The 12,976-nt window shown below is 35.6% G+C and overlaps 1 protein-coding gene across 1 annotated transcript in view; it reads right to left on the bottom strand.

The window, feature by feature from the left end:
* The window catches only part of LOC308535480 (transmembrane protease serine 11A-like), a gene marked incomplete at both ends in the record, with an annotated part of 54,892 nt that overhangs the window by 25,910 nt on the left and 16,006 nt on the right, over nucleotides 1–12,976 (bottom strand). The window contains 2 exons of the mRNA XM_081114393.1: nucleotides 5,073–5,191; nucleotides 7,045–7,166. Of these exons, the coding sequence (XP_080970519.1) occupies nucleotides 5,073–5,191; nucleotides 7,045–7,166 (241 nt within the window). The remainder of the gene's footprint in view (nucleotides 1–5,072; nucleotides 5,192–7,044; nucleotides 7,167–12,976) is intronic.

Here is a 12,976-nt window from a genome sequence, read left to right as displayed (position 1 = left end):
GAACACAAGATTCTTGGTAACATCTGCTTATTTTTTTCTGAAAGTTTCCAAATCCAATCTGTTCTCTCTAGGCATAGGGCTATAGCCCTTCACCAAGCATGAGGTGTCTTTTACCTTTCTTACCTTATTCAACCCAAAACTTTAAATAGTTTAATACCTTTGTTAAGTTTAAGTGTACCTTGACACAGTTGCTTTTTCTCTAAAAAACTTCCTGCGTCAGTGTTGATCTGAGCCAAATCTCACTTCTGCCTTCTAATTCATTATAGAGTGTTCCTAACTACATTCCTCTCCTTGCATCACTTTCTGTTTCCCATTTTTTTTTTGTCACTACAACTCTAGACACATAAGCTCAAGGATACTTTGAGGATCATTTCAGGCCCTGTTCTTAGTGTACCTGGGTACAAAGAAGATACAATTTAGAACTGCTTTGGGTATAGGAGTAGAGTGTTGTTTTTGTTTTTTGGTGAGGGACAACCCCAGTAAGAAAATTCCCAACTGTTGCCTTTGCTAATGCAGACGGTGATCACTAACCCATGTTAATAGTATAGTTGAGAGAGACGAATGTACCAGGAATAATTACTTGATTTCTGGTATTTTATGGGATGGTTGATGGGAAAGAAAATCACATAGATGATTCTTATGGATGATAGTTTATTAAGAACATGTAATATCAAGTCCCAACTATATCACTTACTGGTTGTGTGATCTTGAGTAAATTAACTTTTCTGTACCTTAGTTTTCTCATCTCTAAAACTGTGATAGTAATTGTACCTACCTTATTAGGCTGTTTTTTGAGGATTAACTAAAATGACACATATGGTGCTTAATGTGGTGTTTAGCATTCAATACATGTTAGCTATGTTATTGTCATGGTGTTATTTGTAATGACCTTATAATTTAAAAGTATTTCTTGATATATCTGAAATATATTTTTCCAAATAAAGTACTCCCTCTGTCAGTGACACTACTCAAACTTATAATAATGATGAAAGTGACCTATCCATTTGGGAGTGTCATGAATTACTGGTTTCTGGTTACTGGTGTCTTCTCTGAAGAATTATATGAAAGATGAGACATGTCTGTGCCACAATCTCAGGGAACTGGGATGGGTTTTAGCAGTATTTGAGCATGAATTCATTTTACTTTTACATCTCCACTAGCATTCAAATAGTTAAATTTCAAATTATGAGGAAGAATAGGACTGCAACCTGTTTATCCTGGCTGTCTACTGAGCACCCCTATAGTGCTGAGAGAAGAATCAGGTTTTATTCATTGGAATTTAACAACAATAAATAGGAGTGGCTCAGGATGAGGCATGAACCCTTCCTGTAATTCTTAGGGTAACTTAGTGGGGAGTGGATGGAAAGGGACACCGGTCTTCTTTAAAGAGGGCTACAACAATACAAAGCCTTTCCAGACCAAAGGAACCCTACTTGATCTTCCTTTTCTTTGAATTTCTTTTGTACTTCTTTCCTCAACATACAATTTAATCCTTAATTATATCGTGTCATGCTATTCAATTTCATGTTACTCTCATCTCTCCAAAGAGATTGGGAGCAGTTTTAGGGGATGGATCATGTTTCCTTTCTTGCAAGACTCAGATGCTCAGAAATGTAAAGAGCTGAATAACATACCATATGTTGGGAAAACAGATTGTTGGAATCAATTGGGAAAACTGGCCCACTATATGGAGAATAACACCTGGGTTCCTACCTAACATCACACTCAAAGGTAGACTCCAGATACATTAAAGACCTACTGTCAAACTATAAAGTTAATAGAAGAAATTACAGTAGAATGTTTAAATATAGAATTAGAAAGAGGGAATGACTTCATAAAAACTTTTAAAAACACAACAGTAAGGCAAAGAAAATTGATGAATATGATTATTTCAAAATTACCAATCTGTATTTTTAAGAAGCACGGTCCAAATTAATAGAAGACAGAATGAATAAGTACAATGTCTGTAACCAATGGATTGTTTGCATCACAACATAAGGAACTCCTGCAAAGCAATGCTAATAAAATAAAACAGCCTTAACAGAAAAATAGGCAAAGGAAAGGTACAGGCAGTTTATGGAAATGAAAGCTCAAAAGGCTAACAAGTATATATAACAATGCTCAAACTCATTAGCAATTAGAAAAATGCAAACTAAATCACAAATAAGATACAACTTAATGGTTGGCAGAAATGAGAAAGCTAACTAATACCAGGCGTTAGCAAAGATGTTGGGACATGGAGATCCTCACGCACTGCAGATGGGAGTGCAGTGATGCAGTCACTCTAAAGAGCAAGCCAACACCAATTAGTTAAATTAAGTGTATGCAAACCTAATGACCCAGTAATTCTGCTTCCTGAAGAACTTGCATGGGTTCATAAGGGGATAAGGAGGAGGCTGTTTAGTGCAGCATTTCTTGGAATAATGGGAGGAGGTAAAACATGGTCAGTATATACGATGAATCATCATGTAGCTGCTAAGAGCAATTAATTAGATGCACATTTAACAGCATAGGGAGATCTTAACACATCTGAATAAAAATTTATGAAACAAAAAGTGATACAGTGGACTGAATATTTGTTTAACCCAAAACTCATATGTTGAAATCCTAACCCCCAAGGTAAAGATATCAGGAAGTGGGAAGATATTGGGAGGTAATTAGGTCATAAATGGTCATTAATTGGTGCCCTTACTAAAGAGACTCCAAGGACTGTGTAACTCCCTGCTCTCCACCCTGTGAGATACTCCAAGAAGTCTATGGTCTGGCCTGAAAGAGGGCCCTCACAGAACCTGACTATGCTGGTGCCACGACTTTAGGCTTCCAGCCTCTGGAACTGTGAGAGGCGACCTTCTGCTGTTTATAAGCCACTCAGTCTGTGGTACTTTGGGAAGCAGCCAGACCTGACTAAGCCAAGTGATTTATAACACAAAGAATAATTAAAAGCATGTGCATATAAAACATCAAAAAGTATTTTTTGCAAAAATAAATACAAACAAAAGTCTACACATGAAATACAGAATGGTCACCTGCAGAGGGAGATGAACCGGAGTGTACTATGAGAATAAAGAATCATAAATAGTGATGCCTACAAGTCCTTTGGTTGATCTCTCCTCCTTGCCTCCACTCTCCCTACCTTCCCTCTGAAATTTGACGGTCTGATCAATGTTTCTCTGTCTCTGGATCTGTTTTTGTTCATCAGTTTATGTTGTTCATTATATTCCATAAATAAGTGAGATCATGTGATATTTATCTTTCTCTGACTGGCTTATGACACATATGTAATACCTTAATCAATAAAGAAAAAATATAGTGATGCCTAGAGAAGGCCTTGCATGTACTCAGGATGAGAGTGTGTCATTACCTAACTTAGACTTTGCCTCTAAGGCAGCGGTTCTCAACCTGTGGGTCGCGACCCCTTTGGCGGTCAAATGACCCTTTCACAGGGGTCGCCTAAGACCATCCTGCATATCACATATTTATGCTACATTCATAACAGTAGCAACATTACAGTTATGAAGTAGCAACGAAAATAATTTTATGGTTGGGTCACAACATGAGGAACTGTATTTAAAGGGCCAGAAGGTTGAGAACCACTGCTCTAAGGCTTCTCCATTCCTAGAAATGAATTCTGTATTGAAACCTAAAAGTCTACTTCCACACACAGTTCCTGTTATAGGTGTACTTTATCATTTCTTTTGCTTTCTTTTAAAACATCTATTGCATTCTTGTCCATTCACTTCAATAAAGACAATATCTCAGTTAGCCTAACACAACAACAACAATGTTGGGAAGAAAACATATAAAATAAAAAACACAGATTTTTAACTGTCTCAATACTTACTATAAATTTCCCATTGTTCAAATAATTTGTATATGATTTTCACTACGTATACTCATATTTTTCATTGAGGAAGTTATGCAGAGTTTCTCAAGATTAGAGGAATAAAGGAAGTACTAACATATATATATATATATATATATATAGATATATATATATATAGATATAGATATATAGATATATATATAGATATATATATATAGATATATATATATATAGATATATATATATAGATATAGATATATAGTTTTTAACTGGCATTCCTCAAGAACTGATTACAAATTCTATTTTCTAAGGTGTCAAGAATATAGAAGATCTTAAGGATCTATATCAATCTGTAAATGGTTATTGATTTGGGGGAATGAAACTTCAATATAGAATAAGTATGCATGATTTAGTGATAATTGAAAACATACATTATAAACCTCATCTCTATATTTACCATATGCTGTAACTAAGAATGCCTAGGACAGAGATTGGATGGTGATATGGAAAAAATAAAAATTGATTTGAAGGAAAAAAGAAAATGTTTTGAGAGAAAAAAAGTTCTTTGTCTAAAACAAACCAATACAACTGTTATTTTTATATCTTTAAAATAACTGTATTTCTGTGTTAACAGGAACGTTAACTTGAGCTGAGCATTTAAGTAAGGGTTCAAGGTATCTTGAGCAAAATTATTGGACAGCTAAGTTTACTTTTTTTCTCCCCCTTTTAGGAGCATTCTTTAATTTTAGTTTTAAAAAAATGTGTTAGCATTTCATTGAACTAAATTGTAATAAGCCTGGGTATTTTACTTTATTACTATGTAAGAGAAAATGAATATTTATGATCATCTTTCCTCATATATTTAAAAATCTTTAAATTTTTAAAATGTGGTCTCCAAAAACAAGCATGTGTCTTACAAATAACCACTTCTGACATGGTTAAGCTTTCCCATTTAGGTAATATTACGGCCTCAGTTCTCTCACCTTTAAATGAAGTAGTTGAGTCAGAAAGAGTGGTTAATCAGAACGACTCATTTGTTAGACATGCTGACGCCCTTGCTCCCCTAGCCTGCCCTGCCCTTCCCATCAGACACCTATCCAGTGGGTCTGGAGCGGGACCTCGGCATCTGCAAGCTGATTCCGGTGCAAGTAGTCTGAAACTTAGGTTTTGAAAAATACTGAGTGAAATGATCTACAAAATCCTTTCCACCTGCATTACCCTATGATAGAAATAATTGTGTCTGACTTACCAAGTTTTCACTTATCTCTTTTAAGTCCTTCAGTTGGTATACACCATTGTGTCCAGAATCACTATTGGTTCGTACATCTAAAATTTTAAAGACACCATGATAATACTCCGTTTTCTGGCCTGCGGTGAAAAGGAAAAGCAGAAAATTAAGTGGTTTTGGAAAAAAATTCAGAATTCAACTATAATGAGGCTAATATGGTCTTGAATATATTGCTGAGAGCCTTTCTAATTTAGTTTAATAAAAAGTATAGTGAAAATGATTAATGCCACCGGTTAATAACAGCAGCTTATATTTACTGAATGCCTATTATGTGCCACGCCCTGTTGTGGGCACTCTACCTGTAGTATTTCCTCACTCCAGCTCTCTAAGATTATAATCACCTCCATTTCACCAGTGAAAAAAGTGAGGCTCAGTGGGGTTAAGAAACTTGCTCTGTGCTATGGAAGCGGTAAGTGAACTACCTGGGTTTTAAACCCGGACAGTCTGGCTCTAGTCCTGGAATGTTTAATTGCCATATTACCCCTTGCTGAGGTGAAGTGTATGCCATCTTATACTCTACTGGAAGTGGACGTAAATAAATTTATTTTTATGTTTTCACTTATATTTTAAATTAATTTTTTCAAATAAAAATCTTTATACATTTTAATTTGTAATGTGAGAACCAGGCACACTAAGAAATACGTGAAAAGAAAGGCAGGGGAGCACTATCAGTTTGGTAGTGAGAACAATGTGTAACTGGGATGAATCAGTAAGAAAGGAGAGAACACAGGGAACTGTGGGAAGTACTGAGGAATTTGGTAATCTCAGGAGTAAAGCGTCCAGGTGGAGGGCGGGTGGGCAAGAAAGCTATGAGAGAGTTAGAAATTGAGAACAGTGTAACCACAAAACAACCTTTCTCCTCGGGGAGCCTGGCATAGACAGGACACAAGGAGGGTTTCCCATGGAGCTAGAAAAGAAACAGGGATCTCAGGATAGTCTCTCTCCTAAATGGTACATCTCTGGATATGGAATGCTTTTTTTAGACCTCCTGATGTTTATCCATACAATCCACAATTATCAATCTTTTTAACCATAGCAAAGGAGTTTTTGTGCAATCAAATTAACTCTTTTGCCATCATGTAAACTATAAGTTGGACTGTTATATTGGACCCAGAACTATGTTCTTAAGCCCTTTAAAGCTCATAATGGAGTCTTCAGTCCCTCATCAAGTCTGAGGAAAGTGACAGTAGATAAGACCACTCAAGTTAGCAACCTGAACTATTTGTTTTATCACATAATCTGGGTCAGAGTCACATTGTAGAGATTTGTCGTCAAAAAATGTAAATGGATTTTACTCTGTGCAGAGAAAAATGCAATGTTAGAAGAGGCAATTCTAAAATGCACTGTTTATGTGATTATAAACATATCAGGCAATACAAATATCCCTGAATATTATTTTGGAGAGTGCAAATTTTTCTCTAAAAATTAGTAAAAACATTGTGTCATATTTATAGTTTACCAGTCATTTCAAAATTAATCATTTCCTTGGACATGTGCTTTGCTTTTAGCTTTGAAATGTTGGTGGACAGAAAAATGATGAGTAAAAGAGCCAATTTTAGTTACTAATTTAGTAAGTAATTTGTCATAGTTTTTCCCTTGAATGTACAATGATGATTAGAATGTATTATGATTACTATCTTTGATCTTTTGTGTAGTTCTCAAAAGAATACTAGATTTTGAGCTCCAAGGATATAGGAAATTGGTATGCTTTGCTTAATGCTCTATCTTGAATACCCAGAAAAGCAGTTGCATATAATAGGCATTCAATAATTAGTTGTTGATGAAATAATTGAATAAATAAAAATATTCAAAATGTAGGCATTTACGGGTAAAAGTACAAATGTCTTTTGGATGAAATTACATTTACATGTATGCAAATGAAGCTTGACAGAAAAATGAACTCAAACTGAGTGAAATCCGTAACTTTACCTACCAGAGACTAAGAAATGAGCCAGAAGACCAATGGTCACTGCCACCACCATCAGCAATAACACAACGAGAAGGGCAATCATCCATGGTTTCAAATCTCGGCTTCGGGTGCCAAATCCTACTGCTCTGCATAAAGGAAAACTCACCAGTAACTCTCACATAGTCATGGTCACAGGCTTTCTAATACTCTTTGAATAAGTGCAAGCTGCTTTAGCTTACCTTTCCCAGCAAGATATTTGTCTTCCATTTTGGTCAAGGTCATCTTGGTGTGAGGGGAGGTGTGGAAAAGATGAAAATTTAGGAATCTATAATATTGCTTCTGTTTTCTATTTCTAGAGGCTATTCATGGCTCTCTGTGGTGGCCAGATCTGATTTCCCTTAACAGTGTGGTCCAAAGTAGCATGCATGCTTGAAAAAGGACCATTTCTTCTTTCTCCAGTACTTTAAAAATTATCTCTTTTATTTGTCTACCCTTTTAGAGTGTACAAAGTGATTTCAAATCTATTATCCCATTTACACTTTTAAATTTATCTTTACTGTTGAAAGTATTACAGATGTCGCCCTTTCCTCCCCCGCTTTGACCCACTCTACCCCGCTCACACCTCCTCCAAAGGTCTTCCCGGCAATATTGTCTGTCCATGGGCTATGCATATAAGTTCATTGATTAATCTCTTCCATTTCTCTCCCCCTTCCCTCTGAAATATGTCAGTCTGTTACTTGCTTTAATGTCTCTGGAACTCTTTTGTTCATCAGTTTATTTTGTTCATTAGATTCCATATATAAGTGAGATCATGAGATACTTATCTTTTTCTGGCTGGCTGACTTCACTTAGCATAATACTCTCACATCCCTCCATGATTTCTCAAAGGTTAATAAAGTACTCATCCATCTCAACAAACAACCTAATTAAAAAATAAGCAGAGACCCTGAACAGACATTTCTTCAAAGAAGACATAAAAATGGCCGAGAGACATATGAAAATATATTCAACATCACTAATCATCAGAGTGATGCAAATTAAAATGATGATGAGATATCATCTCACACCTTCCAGAATGGCTACCATCAACAAATCTACAAACAAGTGCTGGTGAGGATGTGGAGAAAAAGGAACTCTACTTAGTACACTGCTGGTGGGAATGCAGACTGGTATAACCACTGTGGAAGACAGTGTGAAGTTTCCTCAAAAAAAAAGAAAAATGGAATTGCCATTTGACCAAGTGATCCCACTTCTAGGAATCTATAATAAGAAGCCAGAAACACCAATCAGAAAAAATATATACACCCCTATGTTCATAGCAGTGTTATTTACAATAGCTAAAATCCGGAAACAACCCAAATGCCCATCAGTAACTGAGTGGATTAAAAAACTGTGGTACATTTATACAGTGTAAAAAAGAAGAATATCTTACTCCATTTACTTTTTATCTTTTATTTTTAACTGGCTGTGGAAAGGCAGTGTGTCCTCTGACGGACAAGAGCTAAGGTGATAGAAGCTAGAAGCAGAAGGTCCATGGGGAGTAACATTACTTAGTCTCTTAAATGGCTTAAAGTCTAAAAATTCAAATATGAGGGAGAACTTAGAGGCTACTTAGTATAGTTTAATGCATTTTCTAGATGAGGAAACTGAGGCCTAGAGACGAAAAAGTCATTTTTCCCAATATAATAGAACCATCAGTAATGTTAAACGCATGAATTCTCACTCCTTCAACCCAATTTTTTCTCAGTGCCAGACTGCATCTCCATTGATTGCATTTTAATTTTTAAATGTTTATTATTTATATAGTTATTTAGTCACTGACTCATTTATTCTTTATATATTTGACCATTCATTTTCACAGAGAATCTTATCAGTATGTCTCCAAGTCATTCAAAAACACACAAAAAAACCAAAACAAAAAGGCTAGAACTCAAGGAGTTTTATGAACTTTGAAATCTTTCTGCCATTTGGCCCACTCCATTTTCAAAGCCAGTGATGGTGAATCTCTCTCACTTTAAATCTCTCTGATATTCTGAATTTCTCTTCAGGTTGAGCCTTATACTTTTTTTAATCCTCACCTGAGGCTATGCTTCTATTGATTTGAGAGAGAAAAGAAGGGAGAGAGAAGGAGAGAGAGTGAAACATGGATGTGAGAGAGAAACATCCATCGCTTGCCTTCCATATGTGTCATGACCAGGGATGGAACCCACAACCTAGGTAATTTCCCTGATCAGGAATCAAACCCACAGCTTTTTAGTGTATGGGACAATGCTCCAACCAACTGAGCCACCTGGCCAGGGCGAGCTTTGTCCTTTTTTAATGTATCACCTGATTAGGTTAGGCCCAAAGAATAATTTCCCCCTCTTAAAATCAACTGATTCAGACCTTAATTATATTTTCAAAACTCCTTCACAGCAGCACCTATATTCATTTGAATAAATAGAAGAAGGAATATGTGCATGAAGGACTAAGAACCTTATAAATTTATCACAAAATATTATGTCTTTGATAAAAATGGACAGAAATTTATCGACTTCATAAGAAAGCATGTGAGATTTAAATCTCTAATTGTGGGGGTGGTGAAGAACAATTTCATTACAATGGAATTCTATGTTAAGCATGTAATTAGAAGATTAAGGGATATTTTTTCAAGGAATAATTTGGGGAATGCAATGTGAACCCTTGGAAATTGAAATAGAAAGAAAGCTAAAATTAATCCCTCATCATGACCTAATTGGCAATCTGCATTCAATGAAATCCAGTTTTTCATACTTGTTATATCTTCATTAAGCTTGGTTATTTAGTATATTCATGGCATGATTTTTCCAAATATGTCAATGAAAATGTGATAATTTGAATAATTTGGTAATTTTGCTTTCTGCAATCTTTCAGACTGAAAGATATGTGTCTTGAAGAATATACAGAGCAGTATGAATTGTTAATGATCAGAGTTGGGATATTCATTTCCTCAGCAACCATGCTGTAACCTGAGGACTTTCATATATGTGAGTTCTATATATTTGAGTTAGCAAAAGGCCTCTCCCCACTCCACATGGATCTACCTTTTTCTAGAAAGGCCTTCCCTGAAGGCAAAAACTTTGGCTCACTCCACAGTCAAACACATGCCCTTTATAATTTTTTCTACAAGTTCCAAATATTTCTTTTTTCAATAATATTTTTTGCTTTATTTTTTAAAATATATTTTTATTGATTTTAGAGAGGAAAGGAGAGGGAGAGAGAGATAGAAACATCAATGATGAGAGAGTCATTGATTGACTGCCTCCTTTACTCCCTCCACTGGGGATTGAGACCACAACCTGGGCATGTGCCCTTGACCAGAATCGAACCCAGGACCCTTCAGTCTGCAGGTTAAGGCTCTATTCACTGAGCCAAACCAGCTAGTGCTTTTTGCTTCCTTGTAGAAGCATGATATCTTTCCACAAATGCAGATAGAGACATGTGATTGTTTTACAAACACCAATTTACAGATAGATTATGGACTCATAACTCTTCATAAAGACAGTTTTGAAGTGTAAAATATCTTATCTGATTTTAAAAGAAATTATCAGTTAGCTTCCCAGGCCAACTTAGATGTCTATTTAGCTCCTAATGTAACTGAACAAAGGTGCTAAATGCACTAACTTCCTGGGAGCCATTTAGTGCAGAAAACTGTTCCTCTTTCTCCAGCCTGGTTCCCACCTCTGGAGGCAAGTTCTTATAGAACCAAAGTGCCAAACTCTCCTTTTACCAGTGAAAATCATCATTCTCTCTGAGCCACTAATATCAGGCATTTTTTACAGAAACATCCTTTTGTGGGGACCTAACATATGACTATTCTAGAATGAACATTCAATACTAAAAGTAATAAGAACAAGAGCTACTATTTACTAAGTGCTGACTTTGTAGGAGTTGTTGATATCTTGTAATCTTTCATCCTCTAAACACTCTTGTCAGTAGAGTTATTTATCTTCACTTTACAGGCAAATAATTTGCTCAATTCACACAGTTGGTAGGCAGAGTGATAATCTAATTTTGGCCGCTAGTACTCAGAAACCCATCTTTCTCTGAGATGTCAAACTTCCCTTTGAGAGTGATTTTTTCCCCCCAGAACAGGCTTTCTATTAACCCAAATGAATAATGTGTGAAATTTCAAGCAGCATAAAAAACAAGTGAATAGAAACCCAGAAGAGGAGTTGGCATCTGAAGTGGGGCAAGGGTAGTCTAATGGGAATGAGCTTTTCACCCAAGGGATCTGTGCTAATTCTGATTAGTGTCAGAACTGAACTGAATTGTAGGACAGCTGGTGCTCCAGAATTGTTTGGGGAAAAGCCACACACAGCCGGTGTCAAAGTGTAGTGAGTGTGGTAGTAGCGTGAAAGTGAAGAAAAACACAGAGTTTTTCCAAGACAAAGGTTTTAAAAATTCCTTTAAGTCTTCACCTGCCTGGACAAATGTTCAGAAGGCATCCTGTATTGCAGATATGGCCGCGTCTTTTAGAGTAGAAGAATTTGGCCTCAGCCCCTGCTTGTAATTCTTTAACATGTATCATGAGAAATTATATGACTTCTCTGAATTTCAACTGTCCAACCTTAGAACAGTGACAATAAATACTGCCCAGAAGTGTGAAGCAATGAAGTGAGTAATGAAGGACTCTAGCACATATTAAACTTATTCTGTGGGTCAGGAGTTTTTGTATGGGTTATCTCACGTAGTTGTTGCCATAACTTTGTGGAGTTTTGAGTGACTAGCAAGATGGATCTTTTATTCAAATTTTAAATTAAAAAACAAAAGTTATTTTTGCTTGAAAATTATAAACAAACAAAACAAAAACAAAAAGAGGAAAAGCAGAATATCTTAATAGTTAAGCTCTGGTTCCAGATTGCCTCAAATCCCAACTCTTCACTTTACTATCTGTGATGATGTACAGCCAGTTCCTTTTTCATCTATGAAATGTAGATAATAATAGTATCTAACAGTATCTAAACACAATGAGATTATTGAAAAATTAAAAAAAACCAGTAAAATGGATAACTTTCACAAAGCTTAGTAATCAGTAAGAAACATGAAGGTTTTACTTTGCTGTTTTAATTTTAATTCTGAAGATAGAGTTTTTGAATATATTAGAGAATGGGCTTGGCAAATTGTTTAAAATGAGTATTCAGAATGAAATTAAAATAAAAAATGTAAATGTTTGCAAAGACTTTCCCAGGACTATCTTTTTCTCTAAAGAATAAAAAATGGAGAGGAGGAATCTAATTTTTGCATTTATTTAGCAATGGCAAAAATAATGCACTATAGGGAGAGAGGGAGATGCAGACTTATGGGAAAAGGACAACAATCTCAGATGAAGTCGTTTAGTGTTTTATTTATGCAAGGGAAATAACTGAGATTTTTAGTGAGTAATTCTCCCCATTAATACATTTTTAAAGAAGAGTAAGGGTTTGGATATTGCGAAAGGCAAATGCAAATAAATATTTACAGCAAGGTTCAAACACTAAAGATATCTCTGAGATGTAGAGAAGAGGGTCAGTAAATCCATAGAGAAGAGACCTAAGGTTCTATAGGGCAGAAACAGTGAAGATATGGGTCACATATATTTTAACAAGGGTTCCCATTGTATTTCTTGTTCATTGAGAAGTAGGAATGGTGAGTGTGATTGTAGAACATATTGTCGATTTAATGTAGGTGAGATATAGCGTTTCATGGCAACAGTTTCCCCCACTCTCTGGAAATGGAGCATTCCTATGAAACCTCTAGTAAGCATAAATGGTATAAAGGGAAGAAATATTTATCATTAATTTATATGGAAAAACTTTTGCGCATTCCCAGATCCCCAAAGTAACTTACCAGATCATACCAAATAACACACACAACTTGAAGTAACACTAACATGTAGTAAGAATATGAATGATAGTGATAAATACGTGGCCTGTATAAACTAGATTGAGCTTGGTGA

Source organism: Myotis nattereri (assembly GCF_964212035.1).
Source record: "Myotis nattereri genome assembly, chromosome: 1".
Lineage (NCBI taxonomy): Eukaryota > Metazoa > Chordata > Mammalia > Chiroptera > Vespertilionidae > Myotis > Myotis nattereri.
The sequence above is the reverse complement of the archived record's forward strand: the minus strand, read 5'-3'. Positions and strand labels throughout refer to the sequence as shown.